The 14562-nt window shown below is 44.9% G+C and overlaps 1 protein-coding gene across 2 annotated transcripts in view; it reads right to left on the bottom strand.

The window, feature by feature from the left end:
• Positions 1 to 2338: 2338 nt before the first annotated feature.
• The window catches only part of FAM219A (family with sequence similarity 219 member A), a 117162-nt gene continuing 104938 nt past the window's right edge, over positions 2339 to 14562 (bottom strand). Inside the window, exons 4-6 of one of the 2 annotated variants that reach the window (XM_060761136.2) lie at positions 13271 to 13351; positions 11925 to 11979; positions 2339 to 11021 (exon numbers count right to left, since the gene is read on the bottom strand). In XM_060761136.2, coding sequence (XP_060617119.1) covers positions 10866 to 11021; positions 11925 to 11979; positions 13271 to 13351 — 292 coding nt within the window. In that variant the 3' untranslated portion in view covers positions 2339 to 10865. Of the gene's footprint in view, positions 11025 to 11924; positions 11980 to 13270; positions 13352 to 14562 lie in introns of both variants that reach the window. The other variant, XM_060761135.2, reaches the window with a different exon arrangement.

Raw genomic sequence — 14562 nt, 5'->3', positions numbered from 1 at the left:
GTATAAATATGTGAGAGGAAGCCACAGGGAGGAGGGAGCAAGCTTCCTTTCTGCTTCCCTGGAGACTAGGATGCAATGGAACCATGGCTTCAAACTACAAGAGAGGAGATTCCATCTGAACATGAGGAAGAACTTCCTGACTGTGAGAGCCATTCAGCAGTGGAACTCTCTGCCCTGGAGTGTGGTGGAGGCTCCTTCTTTGGAAGCTTTGAAACAGAGGCTGGATGGCCATCTGTCAGGGGTGATTTGAATGGGGTGATTCCTGCTTCTTGGCAGAATGGGTTTGGACTGGATGGCCCAGGAGGTCTCTTCCAACTCATAGAATCATAGAATCAAAGAGTTGGAAGAGACCTCATGGGCCATCCAGTCCAACCCCATTCTGCCAAGAAGCAGGAATATTGCATTCAAATCACCCCTGACAAATGGCCATCCAGCCTCTGCTTAAAAGCTTCCAAAGAAGGAGCCTCCACCACACTCCCTCCGGGGCAGAGAGTTCCACTGCTGAACGGCTCTCACAGTCAGGAAGTTCTTCCTCATGTTCAGATGGAATCTCCTCTCTTGTAGTTTGAAGCCATTGTTCCATTGCGTCCTAGTCTCCAAGGAAGCAGAAAACAAGCTTGCTCCCTCCTCCCTGTGGCTTCCTCTCACATATTTGATTCTATGAACTCTTTGATTCTATGATTCTATGAGGAGGCTTTAACAGCCTCACTAAACTACAAACCCCAGAATTCTGCAGGAGGCAGGAACCGGATTTAAAGTGGATTCATCTCTAGTGTGGTGAAGTAGCAAGAGAGGTTTGGGTTGCTGCTCTTAGTCAATGGGAAGGGAGAATGCAAGTTTGAGGAGGAGGAAGGGGCTGGTCTTTGTTCAGATAGGAAGGATATGGACCATGCATTCTGACTTGGAATGCACTCGCTTCTTCCCCCCTCATCATACACTCAGACCACCCAAATCTTCCTCCTTCCTTCACTCTTCCTCCATTGGTTTTAAGGGGCAGCTGCAAGGGACATAGGGAGCAGAATATTCTATGGCACCCAACTGATGTCAGTCATTGTTTCCATTGGGGAGGCAAATGACCAACAAAGCCGCCCTTTCTCAATGGCCTTTGCCACAAGACATCACTTGCTCTGCAAGCGGGTTCATCTCTCTCCATCATGGCACACATTTCTGGCACAAAGGAAAGGTCTGTCGCATCTCTGCAGCCCTGGAAACATTGCCTGACAGCGCAGAGAGAAGAGACAGTTCAATAGATAGTGCAAACAAACAAAAAGGTCCTTTCTCCTTCCAAAATTGAATAATAATATTATAATAATAATACAAACAGCTGCTTCCTGCCGGCCAGTTCTGAGGAAAGGAAAACCAAACCAGCAGTGATGGTTTCTTTCCCCATCACTTCCTTCCCCTAATAGCTGTGCTGTAGTGTGTGCAAAACGAGAGTATTAGTTAGTAACGAGAGTATTTTTAAAAGGTGGGGTCGATCTTATGAATCTGCTCTTGGCAATAAATAAGGTGCATGTTCAGTTCTTGTGGGTTTTTTTGGGCTATATGGCCATGTTCTAGAAGCATTTCTCCTGACGTTTCGCCTGCATCTATGGCAAGCTTCCTCAGAGGTGAGGTCTCAGACCTCACCTCTGAGGAAGCTTGCCATAGATGTAGGCGAAACGTCAGGAGAAATGCTTCTAGAACATGGCCGTATAGCCCAAAAAAACCCACAAGAACTGAGTGATTCCAGCCATGAAAGCCTTCGACAAGGTGCATGTTGCCTGATGGGCAACTAGGCCAGGACTTCTACAAGGATCCCACGCTCACCCTTGAGAGAGTTCAGAGAAGAAGATGGCTCCTGGTTAGATTGCAAGAGGGGGACATTAGTCAAAGGAGGGCGAAGCACCTGGAAGGTGGACTAACTGCCATGACCCATCGTATCTTCCACATCATACCCCTGCCCTGACTGTCATGGCCTACTGCATCTCCCATATCTGCCTCCTGCCATTGTCAGAGAACAAGCATGCATGTGTCCAGGCTCTTGCCCAGACTCTCACAGTTTTCATGGCCCAGATGGAACCATACACACTTCCCCATGTGTATTGTACAACTCCCCTTCCAGAGCACCTCATTGGGAAGGCATGGGCAAACTTCAGCCCTCCAGGTGTTTTGGAATGTTAGGAAGTGTGGGAGTTGAAGTCCAAAACACCTGGAGGAAGGGCCAAAGTTTGCCCAGGCCTGTCTTTGGGGAAAGATGGGCTGTTTTTTGGAGCAGGTGGATGGGGAGTAGGTTCTGAACAGGCCTTGTTTACCAATGGGGATGGGAGTGAGGAAGGGGCCAATTGGGATACTTCAATACAGCACAGAGAGACTCTTTTATTCCTAGCAGGGGCACAAGGGCAAGGAGACAACGTTCACAACTAACTTCAAGGTGTGAATGATTAACGTGTGCCATTTAACAAGCCTTACGATCCTACTAGAGCTAGCCACTGGACACAGCTAAAGTACATCTTGACTGCTGCCTGGTGCATCTCTTTGTCCACAACTTCATTGCACTTGCGTTGAGAATTGATTGTGGAAAGCAGAATTCTGATCTTTGGCACGATGGCCTCTAATGTTGTAGGGGAAATAGGCCTCTGCCTCGGCCCATAAGAAAGGTCTATGCGCTGGACAGTATTGCAGCGATGGAAGGCCGCCTTCCTGCAGAAGGCTTGGCATCCTATCTCTTGGAGGAGACAGCCTCTGAGAGAGGGATGAAGGCAAGTGGGCAAGAGGTCCCCTACCTTCTCAGAACATAAAAACACAATGCTCCCAAGCCCTGCACCTTCCTTTCACCTTGTGCAGAAGGAGCAACTTGTATTTTTTATTATGGATTGCCAAGCTGGACTGAACTGATATGGTTATTGACCTCTATGACTTCTCATCTAAGGAAGGTGCCAATCCCAGCATTCTCTCCAAAGTGGCTCACTCCTTGACAAAGAGGACAGATCCCGGTTGCTTAGAGTATGCCAGGAAACCAAGGAACTCAAGTTTACAGGGAGCGAAGGAAGGTCCTGTTGCGCTCCTCTTGACAGCTTCAAGAGTTTTCAGATTCACAGCTCAAGATCTGACAGCTGTTGATCGAATGCTGTGCGCACAGCTATTGGGAATTGCTTCCGCACTGTCAAACCTCTCTGCAGCATTCAGACAATGATACCTGTCACTACTTGCCCCTGGCTACAAACAGCAGGGGTGTAGGAGCAGCAGAATGGAAGCACGTGGCTCTTTCTTCTGTGAGGTGCCTCCAAAAGGGCCACGAAACATGTGCAAAGTGAGGGGGGAGGTAGGCTGGGCTTCCTCTCTCTGCCAAAGAAATACTGTCTTTGGAGGAGAGCTGACATCAAGATGGAACAAAGAAAGACCATGTATTGTCGAGACCTCACTACCTCTGAGGATGCTTGCCATAGATGCAGGCGAAACGTCAGGAGAAAAACTGCCTCCAGAACATGGCCATATAGCCCGGAAAAACCTACAACAACCCAAAGAAAGACCAGTTCTGCCCCTGGAGTGAACAGGAGCGAGGAAGTCACGGTAAAAAGAAGATGCTCGATCCAGATGAGACGACATTCCTAAATACTGGCTGAGCCAAACCTACTGAGGTTGAGTTGCACATGGAGGACTTGTGAAAGAAGGTTCTTGGTGGAAGACAAACGAACCCTGAAAGCAAAGCTATGCTTGAGGGAAAGATTCCCCCAAAAGAACAGTCTGAAGAGTGCAAAGGCAACAACAAAAAAGCTACCATGGAGTTCTCCAAAACCAGAGTGGTGGATGTCCTGCTCCACCAGAGCCAAGTGCTCCTGAATTTGGTGCACTCAGAGAAGTAGTAGTTTCCCCACCTGCTTCTAGCCCACGCATGGGCAAACTTTGGCCTTCCTTCTAGGTGTTTTGGGCTTCAACTCCCACAGTTCCTAATAGTCTACTGGCATTTAGGAATTGCGGGAGCTGAAGTCCAAAACAACTAGAGAGAGGTCCAAAGTTTGCCCTTGTTCTGTTCTAGTCTCATGTCAAAGTACTAAGCACCTTTTGTGCATTCCCTAACAGCTAAATCCAAGGGACGTGTCCCAAGAGGATGGAAATACTTAAAGAAAAACTCATCTCCTGCATTTGAAGAGTAGGGCGAACTGATTAAGTCACCAGAGGGCTTTTTCATGGAGAGACAAGGACCAAAAGAAGCCCTGATGTACTCCACTTGATAGTCTATCAGAACCTCTAAAGATGGGAAATGAAGACAACAAATATTGGGACAAACAAGAGAAACAAAGCTTCCTTGAATCACTCAGGATATTTCCTCTCTCTGTGGCCTTCTGTATCAGTTTCCAGTGTGAATCTTAACGAGAAGTATGATCATGCTCTTCTCCCCGGATGTCAGGCTATTTCTCCAATTAGCAAAGCTCACTATGGAAACTGTTGCAAAGGAAGAGGCAAACTGCAAAGCGAGACGCTGTCTCTCCTTGAAGGCAGCTCTAGAAAAGCTGCGGTTGCAAAGAATGAATGTGTGAATGCATGTAGAAGACCAGAAGAAAACATGGAGTTCATACAAAGCATGATATGGGTCGGACTTGGCAGATGAAGTGAGGAAGCAGTAAGACATAGCTGGATGGACAATGAGGTGTGCAGCAAAGCGTGTAGGGAGTGCAGGTGGTACCCCATAAGCCTAGAATGTCTTGAAACTATGAGAACAGAACAACATGTTCATCAAAAAGAAAGACTGACTTTGGCTATATAACGCAAGGGATCCCAAAATTAAGCACGTTTCCTGAACGTGCATCCTCTTGAAGAAGCCTGATCATCTTCCTTCAGAGAGGCCAGTGTGTGTCTATGAGTATTAGGCATGGTTCGGTACCGTCAGAATCTTTGTAATTTGGAATAAAGTCGGAAAAATTACCTTTTTGAAGCGATTTCGAAGTTTTTAAGAAAACCAGAAGTCCCTTTGCCCTTCCGAAGCCTTTTCTGCCATTTTTGTTACGACTCATGAAGTGAGTCAGAAATTATCCAGCTTTTCCCTGCTTCAGGTCCCTGGACTCGGCTCAAGCCAGAGAAGCCAGTTTTAAACCAGAGAAGGAAGGAATTTCCTGGCCTTGGCTCAAGCCAGAGAAGCCAGTTTTAAACCAGAGAAGGAAGGAATTTCCTGTCCTCAGCTGAAGCCAGAGAAGCCAGTTTTAAACCATAAAAGGAAGGAATTTCCTGTCCTCAGCTGAAGCCAGAGAAGCCAGTTTTAAATCAGAAAAGGAAGGAATTTCCTGGCCTTGGCTCAAGCCAGAGAAGCCAGTTTTAAACCAGAGAAGGAAGGAATTTCCTGGCCTCGGCTCAAGCCAGAGAAACCAGTTTAAAACCAGAGAAGGAAGGAATTTCCTGGCCTTGGCTCAAGCCAGAGAAACCAGTTTAAAACCAGAGAAGGAAGGAATTTCCTGGCCTCGGCTCAAGCCAGAGAAGCCAGTTTTAAACCAGAGAAGGAAGGAATTTCCTGGCCTTGGCTCAAGCCAGAGAAGCCAGTTTTAAACCAGAGAAGGAAGGAATTTCCTGGCCTTGGCTCAAGCCAGAGAAGCCAGTTTTAAACCAGAGAAGGAAGGAATTTCCTGGCCTTGGCTCAAGCCAGAGAAGCCAGTTTTAAACCAGAGAAGGAAGGAATTTCCTGGCCTCCGCTTGAGCCAGAGAAGCCAGTTTTAAACCAGAGAAGGAAGGAATTTCCTGGCCTTGGCTCAAGCCAGAGAAGCCAGTTTTAAACCAGAGAAGGAAGGCATTTCCTCCGCTTGATTTTCTCCATTTCTGAAGTAAAACAACTACTTTCAAAGTAAATACTACCCAATGAAACAGGAAATAACACTTTCAAACCATTAACAAAATGATTCAGAAGTCTAAGAAGTTTCTAAAAGTTTTGAACATTTTTTTTCTGTGAAAATCGGAATTGATTTCAGAATCGAACCACATCCTAAATGAGTTTTGAACCATTTTTTTGGATCAAACAAGCCTAGTGAGTATGTTTGAATGCTTGAGATGAATGAAGGAGAGCTCTGTCTTGATGTGATTCTAATGTGATTGTGTTCAATAAATGTTACATGAAAAGTGTTAAAACCAAATTTGGTCTCTGAAGTGCCTTATTGATCTAAGCTGCCTTCCTATTCCTTGAACACTCTGCATCAAAAGAACACGAACCATTTGGGGTTCATAACATGGTCCTCACTCTCTCAAAGATGGAAAACTAGACCAAAAAGCTACTCAAGAGGGAGAATGGGAAAAAGAGAAGAGGAACGGCTCCCTGCAGACACTTTCCAGGTCTACTGGGGCACGGTGTTGTGAAAGATTCAGGAACCATCAGGGCCAGCATGTAATGACTTTTCTGACAGCTCGTGAGATAAATCTAGCCTGCCTAAGCCACTGCAGAAATAGAAAAACCTTCCAAACAGCCAGCCATCTGCCAGGAATTCTCAGATGCAAGGATGCTGCAGAATCACGACATCCTTCCCAAATCTGAGTGAGTTATGGACTCCTAACGCAATTCCAAGCAGGAAGGAAACCTACAGGAAGCCTTGAATTCCAGTGTGTGCCATGACAAAGAATCAACAACAACAGTAAAATGAATTCAGTGCATTCCCTTTCACAGGCACCTTGCTACGATGCTTTTCATATGCACTTACAATGCCAAGTGTGCATGTAAACAACAGCACTGCATGCTTGCAAGCGTGGGACTCCCATAGACACGCTCAGGAAGGAGCTGCGATGGACTGTATCTTCTTTGAACAGGATGAGCTATGGCAAAACCCAGGTTGGCCCCTGTAACGTGCGAAATGTCCACAAGACGTGGTTGTGGCACTTTTTGTGGATCTGGTACTACATCCAGATTTCAGATGGCAACCCCACAAGATGTCGTGGTTTCCATACTGGCATCTGTCCCTTTCGCAGAAGCATACAGACACAAAAGCAAGGAGAAGCCACAAGATTTTCTCCATCTTAGGTCTCTGAAAGATTGACAGTTTGAATCCAGGAGCAGGGTGAGCTCTTGTTTGTCAGCTCCAGCTTCCCATGCGAGGACATGAGAGAAGCTTCCCACAGGATGGTAACACATCTGGGCGTCCCCTGGGCAACATCCTTGCAGATGGCCAATACTCTCACACCAGAAGCGACTTGCAGTTTCTCAAGTCGTCCTAACATTGAAAAAAAAACTGACCTCTTTAAAACGGAGCTCCCAGGGGCGCAATGGGCGACACCAGTGTTTCTCAACCTGGGGGTCGGGACCCTTGAGGGGGTCATGAGGGGGTGTCAGAGGGGTCACCAAAGACCATCAAAAAACACAATATTTTCTGTTGGTCATGGGGGTTCTATGTGGGAAGTTTGGCCGAATTCTATCGTTGACGGGATTCAGAATGCTCTTTCATTGTAAGTTAACTATAAATTCCAGCAACTACAACTCCCAAATGTCAAGGTCTATTTCCCCCAAACTCCACCAGTGTTCACATTTGGGCATATTGAGTATCCGTGCCAAATTTGATCCAAATCATGGAGCTTCTGTGTGGGAAGTTTGGCCCAATTCTATCATTGGTGGGGTTCAGAATGCTCTTTGATTGGAGTTGAACTATAAATCCCAGCGACTAACACTCCCAAATGTTAAGGTCTATTTCCCCCAAACTCCACCAGGGTTCAAATTTGGGCATATTGAGTATCTGAACCAAATTTGGTCCAGATCCATCATTGTTTGAGTCCACGGTGCTATCTGGATGCAGATGAACTACAACTCCTAAACTCAAGGTCAATGCCTACCAAACACTTCCAGTATTTTCTGTTGGTCATGGGAGTCCTGTGTGCTCTGTTTGGTTCAATTCTATCATGCTATTTGATTGTGGGTGAACTATAGATCCGGGGAGCGGGGTGAGCTCTTGCTTGTCAGCTCCAGCTTCCCATGCGAGGACATGAGAGAAGTTTCCCACAGGATGGTAACACATCTGGGTGTCCCCTGGGCAACATCCTTGCAGATGGCCAATACTCTCACACCAGAAGCGACTTGCAGTTTTCTCAAGTCGCTCCTGACATGGGGAAAAAGCCCTCTAAAACTGGTGGGAGTAGTGAAGATGGAGCAGAGCAATAGCTACACTTTCCATGCTACCTGTGGAAAGCACACACCAGGAAGGAGACCCTGCATCTAAACTAGAAAGTGCCTGAACCGTTTCACCTCTTCAGTGCAGACCGATCAATGCAAAGCCAACTCCTTTCCCAACCCAGACACCTGGCAGGAGATAAAACACAAAAGAAGGGGAGGGAGGTGAAAAGTTAAGCAGTGCAAAGCTAAAAGAGCTGGGATGGTTGCGTGGCTCAACGACCGCAAACCAATTGTGAAAAATTAGATATTGATTAGTTAATCTCTAGGTAGACGCTCTTTAAAGGGGATTAAGGTGTTTTTCCTCAAGTTCGGTCCTTTTGTTTCTGATACGATCGTTTCTCTCCGGCTGGAGTTTAGGAAACGAAGGGCTCAGTCTTGGGTGGGTTTCTCTCTCTATATAGAGTGATGCGGCCCGAGGTCACTGACTTTCAAACGTCAATGGGGGGTGACTTGTTAAATTGTTTTAGTTTGGCTATTCCTGGATAACGGGTGGGAAATAGGCCTCGTATCTCAACTCTGCTTCACAAAACCTAGGGACTGAGCTATATCTCGGTCTAAGGCTGACGTACATAACAACATGTTAAGACAGGTATGGGTAAACTTCAACCCTCCAGGTGTTTTGGACTCCAACTCCCACCATTCCTAACAGCCTCAGGCCCCTTCCTTTTCCCCCTCAGCCACTTAAGCTCATGTTAATGAGGTTCAAGATGAGTTTCAAGATGGCAATGGTTTGGTCAGTGATATTGATGCAGAGAATGACCAGGAGATCCCTTTAGTTTTCCCAGAAGAATGTCCCTGGGGGTGGGGGTGGGGGTGGGGATGAAGATGAAAATAGCTCAGCACCTGCAGAAATTAATGAGCAAGTAGATAACAAGCCGAGAGATAGATGAGAAGAGTTTAGTCAAAACAGGAGGGCTGTGCAAAGGCTTAGGCGCTCTGCCAGGCCTCGACAGAAAACAATAACAAAGCCTCAACTAAAGAGAAACCAATTTCTGACCGCTAGGGACCTAGCTAACAAGGGGATAAAAGTCTCAAGTTTGGGATGTGTAGTCAGATGAAGCATCAATAGATGAGAAGAGTTTAGTCAAAACAGGAGGGCTGTGCAAAGACTTAGGCGCTCTGCCAGGCTTCGACAGAAAACAATAACAAGGCCTCAACTAAAGAGAAACCAATTTCTGACCACTAGGAACCTAGCTAACAAGGGGATAAAAGTCTCAAGTGTGGGATGTGTAGTCTGATGAAGCATCGATAGACGAGAAGAGTTTAGTCACAACAGGAGGGCTGTGCAAAGGCTTAGGCGCTCTGCCAGGCTTCGACAGAAAACAATAACAAAGCCTCAACTAAAGAGAAACCAATTTCTGACCGCTAGGAACCTAGCTAACAAGGGGATAAAAGTCTCAAGTGTGGGATGTGTAGTCTGATGAAGCATCGTTCAGAATCACGCCAAGTTCTCATCCTTGTTTTTATGGAAACTTTGCTTTGAAGTTCCATGCTAAGATATTTCTTGTTCATGGTTTTGGATTCCTGGTTTTCATGATTGCTTACCCAAGCCTTGGATCAATGTATTCCTGATTTTCTGGATTGTTTTGGAGAGGTGTGTATTTTGCTTTTATGAACGTTGCTGAACTCTACCTTGGACTAATTTATTCCTGCTTATCTTCATACCTAATTGGATTTACCTATTTCCTTAAAGTGCTTTTACTTTGCTGCTTTTTACTTATCTTCAGTAAAAGGATTGTTTTTTCCTATGCAACGTGTGGTGTTTAAAGTCAGAGGATTATTCCTGTTTTGGAATGCAACACGAGGGATGTAGTTAACCTAATTTTGCTGGGGAGCAAATTTCATAGGTGGGAGGCCACCGCCGAGAAGGCCCTGTCCCTCGTCCCTGCCAAGTGCACTTGCGAGGCTGGTGGGACCAAGAGCAGGGCCTCCCTGGATGATCTCAAACTGCGAGGGGGGACGTAGAGGGAGATACGTGTTGTGTTTAAAGTCAGAGGAATATTTCAGCTCTGGAGCGCAACACTGAGGCTGTTATGAATTGTGGGAGCTGGAGCCCAAAACACCTGGAGGAAGGGCCAAAGTTTGCCCGTGCCTAGACTACACGATTGTTCATTCCACTGAAGCTCTCTACTGTAAACATAAAGCAAGACCAATAAGAATGAAATTTAGCAAACTCTGACTAGTCTGTGTTGTGCTGCATTATTTACTATAGTTAGTGTTACTTATTTGGAAGCATGCTGCAAAGACCACGGTCATTTAGAAAAATGTCAATACCCAACTAGATCCTCCATTCGTTCCCGCTCCTACCTACCGCCCACGCCCAAGTGAATGCCTGCCAGCCCATCATCCCCTGCCCGGGCAGAGACGGATGCCTTTTGGGCCCTGGCTGCAGGTGGAATGGACAGAGGCAGGAAGGGACACCTGGAGGGGCTCACCTGCCCCTCGCCCTGCTCCAAACCCCATACGGGACGCTTGGAAGCCGGGCTCGGGCTCAAGGGGGCCGACTGGACGCTCTTGGCCAAGAAGCCACACCCGGCACCTCACGGCTCACTTGTGACAACCGAAAAGAAAAATGAGAAAGAGGATTGTAAAATGAAATATTTGTTTTGTTTTGTTTTGTTTTTGGTTTCTCCTGGCTCCATGAACACAAAGAGGTGCACGTCCTACCATAGGAGGAAGCAATGGCTGTTAAGTTTTACAGTTATCGTGGAAAGCACTGATCGTCGCCCCTCGCCAGGCCTCCCTCGCTTCATTACTGGATGTGGCAGGCGGTGGAGGAGGTGGCTTGGCAGCACATGCAGGTGGGGTTCACCGACTTCGGGGGGATGAGGTCCAGGTCCTCGTCGTCCGGGATCTCGTCTAACCGGTAGCCGTCCTTGAGCAGCTGGATGTTCAAGTCCTGGTTGATCTGCTGCAGGCGCAGATGGGACAAGTCACACAACAGACCCTCTCTCAGCATAATAATAATAATAATAATAATAATAATAATAATAGATCTCATTTGCTGTGACATACTGTGTTTTTGTGTCAGTAAAATAACAACAACAACAACAACAACAACAACAAGAAAAGCTGACACGATATGAGGATTTAATGACTGAACTGCAAAGACTCTGGCACTAGCTGGTCAAGGTGGTCGTGGTGGTGATAGGCAGACTGGGTGCAGAGCCTAAAGACCTTGGCCTGCACTTAAACACAATTGGTGCTGACAAAACTACTACCTGTCAGCTGCAGAAGGCCACCCTACTGGGATCTGCACACATTAAGATAAGACTGCCCAACTCTGGTTAAACTATTATTCTGACCTTCTTCAATGTAAATGTGCTTACATATCCTTCCAAAAATAATAGAGTAAAATAATAAATGTAATAATAATAATACGGTAAAATACTGTAAATATAATAATAATAATAATAATAATACAGTAAAATACTGTAAATATAATAATAATACATTAAGTAAAATAATCAATGTAATAAAACTAATACCAATAACAGAGTAAAATAATAAATAACCTTGACTTGAGTATAAGCCAAAAAGGGGGCTGAAAAACTAGGCTTATACTTGAGTATATACAGTATGTGGGGGGGAAATGAGTCTTGGAATTGAAGAAATACAGTAGTCCAGGATGGGCAAGGTTGGGCTCTCCAGATGTTTTGGACTTCAACTCCCACAATTCCTAACAAACTGTGAGAGTTGAAGTCCAAAACACCTGGAGAGAGGGCCGAAGTTGGCCATACCAAGCTTAAACCCTTTTCCTTTGGGAAATGGAAAAGATTTATACAAACAGATAGATGGGACTAGAACTCACCTCAGCTGAAGAGTATCCCGAGGAGGAATATCTAGACATGTCAAAGTCATCATCACTGCAGAAGGAGAGAAAGCAGGGTGAAGAGCGAGCCAAACAAAATGATTACTAATTTTATTTATATTTATCATATCAGGAGTGAAACAAACAGTTGTATTTTGTTAAAAAGAATGCAGTTTTAGATAAAGATAGTGAAACTTCAGAGCTCCAGGTGGAGGCTCCTTCTGGGAGCTCAGGGCCTCTTGGTTCCCAGGGTGACCAGGCCCAATAGGGCAAAGATAATGAGCTATTCGGCCTTGAAGATAGTGGAGACTTGATTAGACAGGACCATTTACAATTAAGAGTTCGCAGAAGAGAACGCCTTGCCACTAAACGTGAAGCTAGAGGTCAACGTAATGCTTTCATGTTGGGGAAACGTATTTAATGATTTGATCGAAGGGCCTTCTTTGTCAGTCCAATGTTGCTTATACCCTGTTAACTTCTGTGGAAATGCCTTGGCTTTTGCGGAAAGCTTCTAGCTCCTTGGGACTTTGATTTTGATCCTGATCTTTGGAGACCTTGTCTTGCTACCATAGACTCTTGTTTAACCAATGCTAAAGGACTATGCTTCATGATATTTGCCTTTGGATCTTGGAAACTTTGCCTTTGCCTTTAAGACTCTGTTTTGCCTATTGAACTTTTGCATCTTTACTTCTCTGCTTGATTTTGCTTTTTCTCAATAAACTACAAAACCTACAGCCTTGGTGTGTGGTGGTGTCTTGAGCAAGGTGAATCTATCCTGAGTTGTGACAGTGTTACTGTTTGCACCTTGGTCTTGTCCCACATTCAAGTCTATGTTAAAGTTCCTTGGGAAAGGTTTGTGCTTATGTTCATGGATTCATGTTTTGAAAGAGGTTCCTGGTTACAGATTTATGCTTATGGTTTGATTTCTGATTTTCCATGTATCTTGTTACTTTTGAACAGAACTCTGATGAACTCTGATGTATGGACTATTGCCTTTTATTAGCCTTTTTCCCTATGGTTTTGGGGACACTACTTTTTGTATTACTTTTTGCCTTTTCCCTTTTTATATTGGTTTTCTTCAATAAGTAAGGCTGGACTCTTGTGTGGTGCAAAGGTGAATCCAGGCCAGAGTGTAACAAGACTAAATTCAAATGGTCAAGCTATCTAATGGTATCCGGGGAGGAAATACTGAAGAATTTGCCAAAAAATTGAGGTTAACATTTGAATACTTGGAAAGAAAAACAAATGTTGACTTTAAAGAGCTGCAAAGGGAATTTACTAAAGTAAAGCCGCAGACAGACAGACAGACAGATCATAGTTAACTTTCCCAGCATCTAAGTCTATACCTGTCTGTATCCAGCGCTACCAATGGCTTTTCGTCAGGACTTTGATCTAATGAGGAATAGCCTTTGTTAGGGACAACCAGCCTGAAAAGAAAGAAAACAGTGTTACACAGATCATGTTGAAAACACACATTAAGCAAGCAAAACATCAAGAAGTAGCAAAGTGATTCTCTTCGATTTCAAAATATCAAAAGACCTAAATAATGTTTGGATGCTCAATTCCCCATGAAGACCAGTTAGTTGAGAGTTTGCTGTATAACTTTACAATTTGATTTGTATATTTTATCATTGCTATTTTGTGTATTGATAACATATACAAATCAAATTGTATATTTTATCATTGCTATATTGTGTATTGTGGAGCCCCGGGTGGTGCAGTGGGTTAAAGCACTGAGCTGCTGAGTTTGTTGATCGAAAGGTCACAGGTTCGATTCCGGGGAGTGGCGTGAGCTTCCGCTGTCAGCCCTAGCTTCTGCCAACCTAGCAGTTCAAAAACATGCAAATGTGAGTAGATCAATAGGTACCGCTCCGGCGGGAAGGTAACGGCGCTCCATGCAGTTATGCCGGCCACATGACCTTGGAGGTGTCTACGGACAACGCTGGCTCTTCGGCTTAGAAATGGAGATGAGCACCACACCCCAGAGTCAGACATGACTGGACTTAATGTCAGGGGACTACCTTTACTTTTTATATTGTGTATTAGTATCTTTTAATACCAATTACTTTTAAAAAGGAAACAGAAACTGGCCCATAATGGAGATGCTAAACAGTTGGACCAGCTGGAGTTGGATGGGAACGTTATTATTATTTGCTCAGGTGAACCAAATTCCAAAAGCAAGCTGGACCTTTATCCTCCTTGGGCTTCTTCTCCCTTTTTGTTGAGGTCTGACTAAAGCTCTTACTTTAACAAAGGCACAGAGCACAGCACTTATGAAACATGCAATGAGGCTATTGCTTTTCCCTGGGATTAATTATTTTTTCATTAATGACTTGATAAAAATCGTAATTACTACTCAATTATAGCATTTTGGAGCAGACTCCGTAGCATTTTAATCCCACTTTGAACCAATTGATAGTTTCTTCAGCACTGCAATGTTGCGCTCTCTTTACATTTTTGAAACTGAAAACTGGGATTAGTGTGATTCCAACAAGAGCTCAAAAATCAATCATACAAGATGCTTGAAAGGTTATGGAGACATATCACAAAAGTATAGTCCTTTTTTAAAAAAATGAGGGGGGAAATGCAAGAGGCAAAGCCTTTACTTCAGGGCAAACTAGGTAGGCTGTTAGGAATT

The sequence above is a fragment of the Anolis sagrei genome, chromosome 2 (genome assembly GCF_037176765.1).
Source record: "Anolis sagrei isolate rAnoSag1 chromosome 2, rAnoSag1.mat, whole genome shotgun sequence".
NCBI classification, from domain to species: Eukaryota; Metazoa; Chordata; class Lepidosauria; order Squamata; family Dactyloidae; genus Anolis; species Anolis sagrei.
Note: the sequence above shows the minus strand (reverse complement) of the source record. Positions and strands in the feature narration are given on the sequence as shown.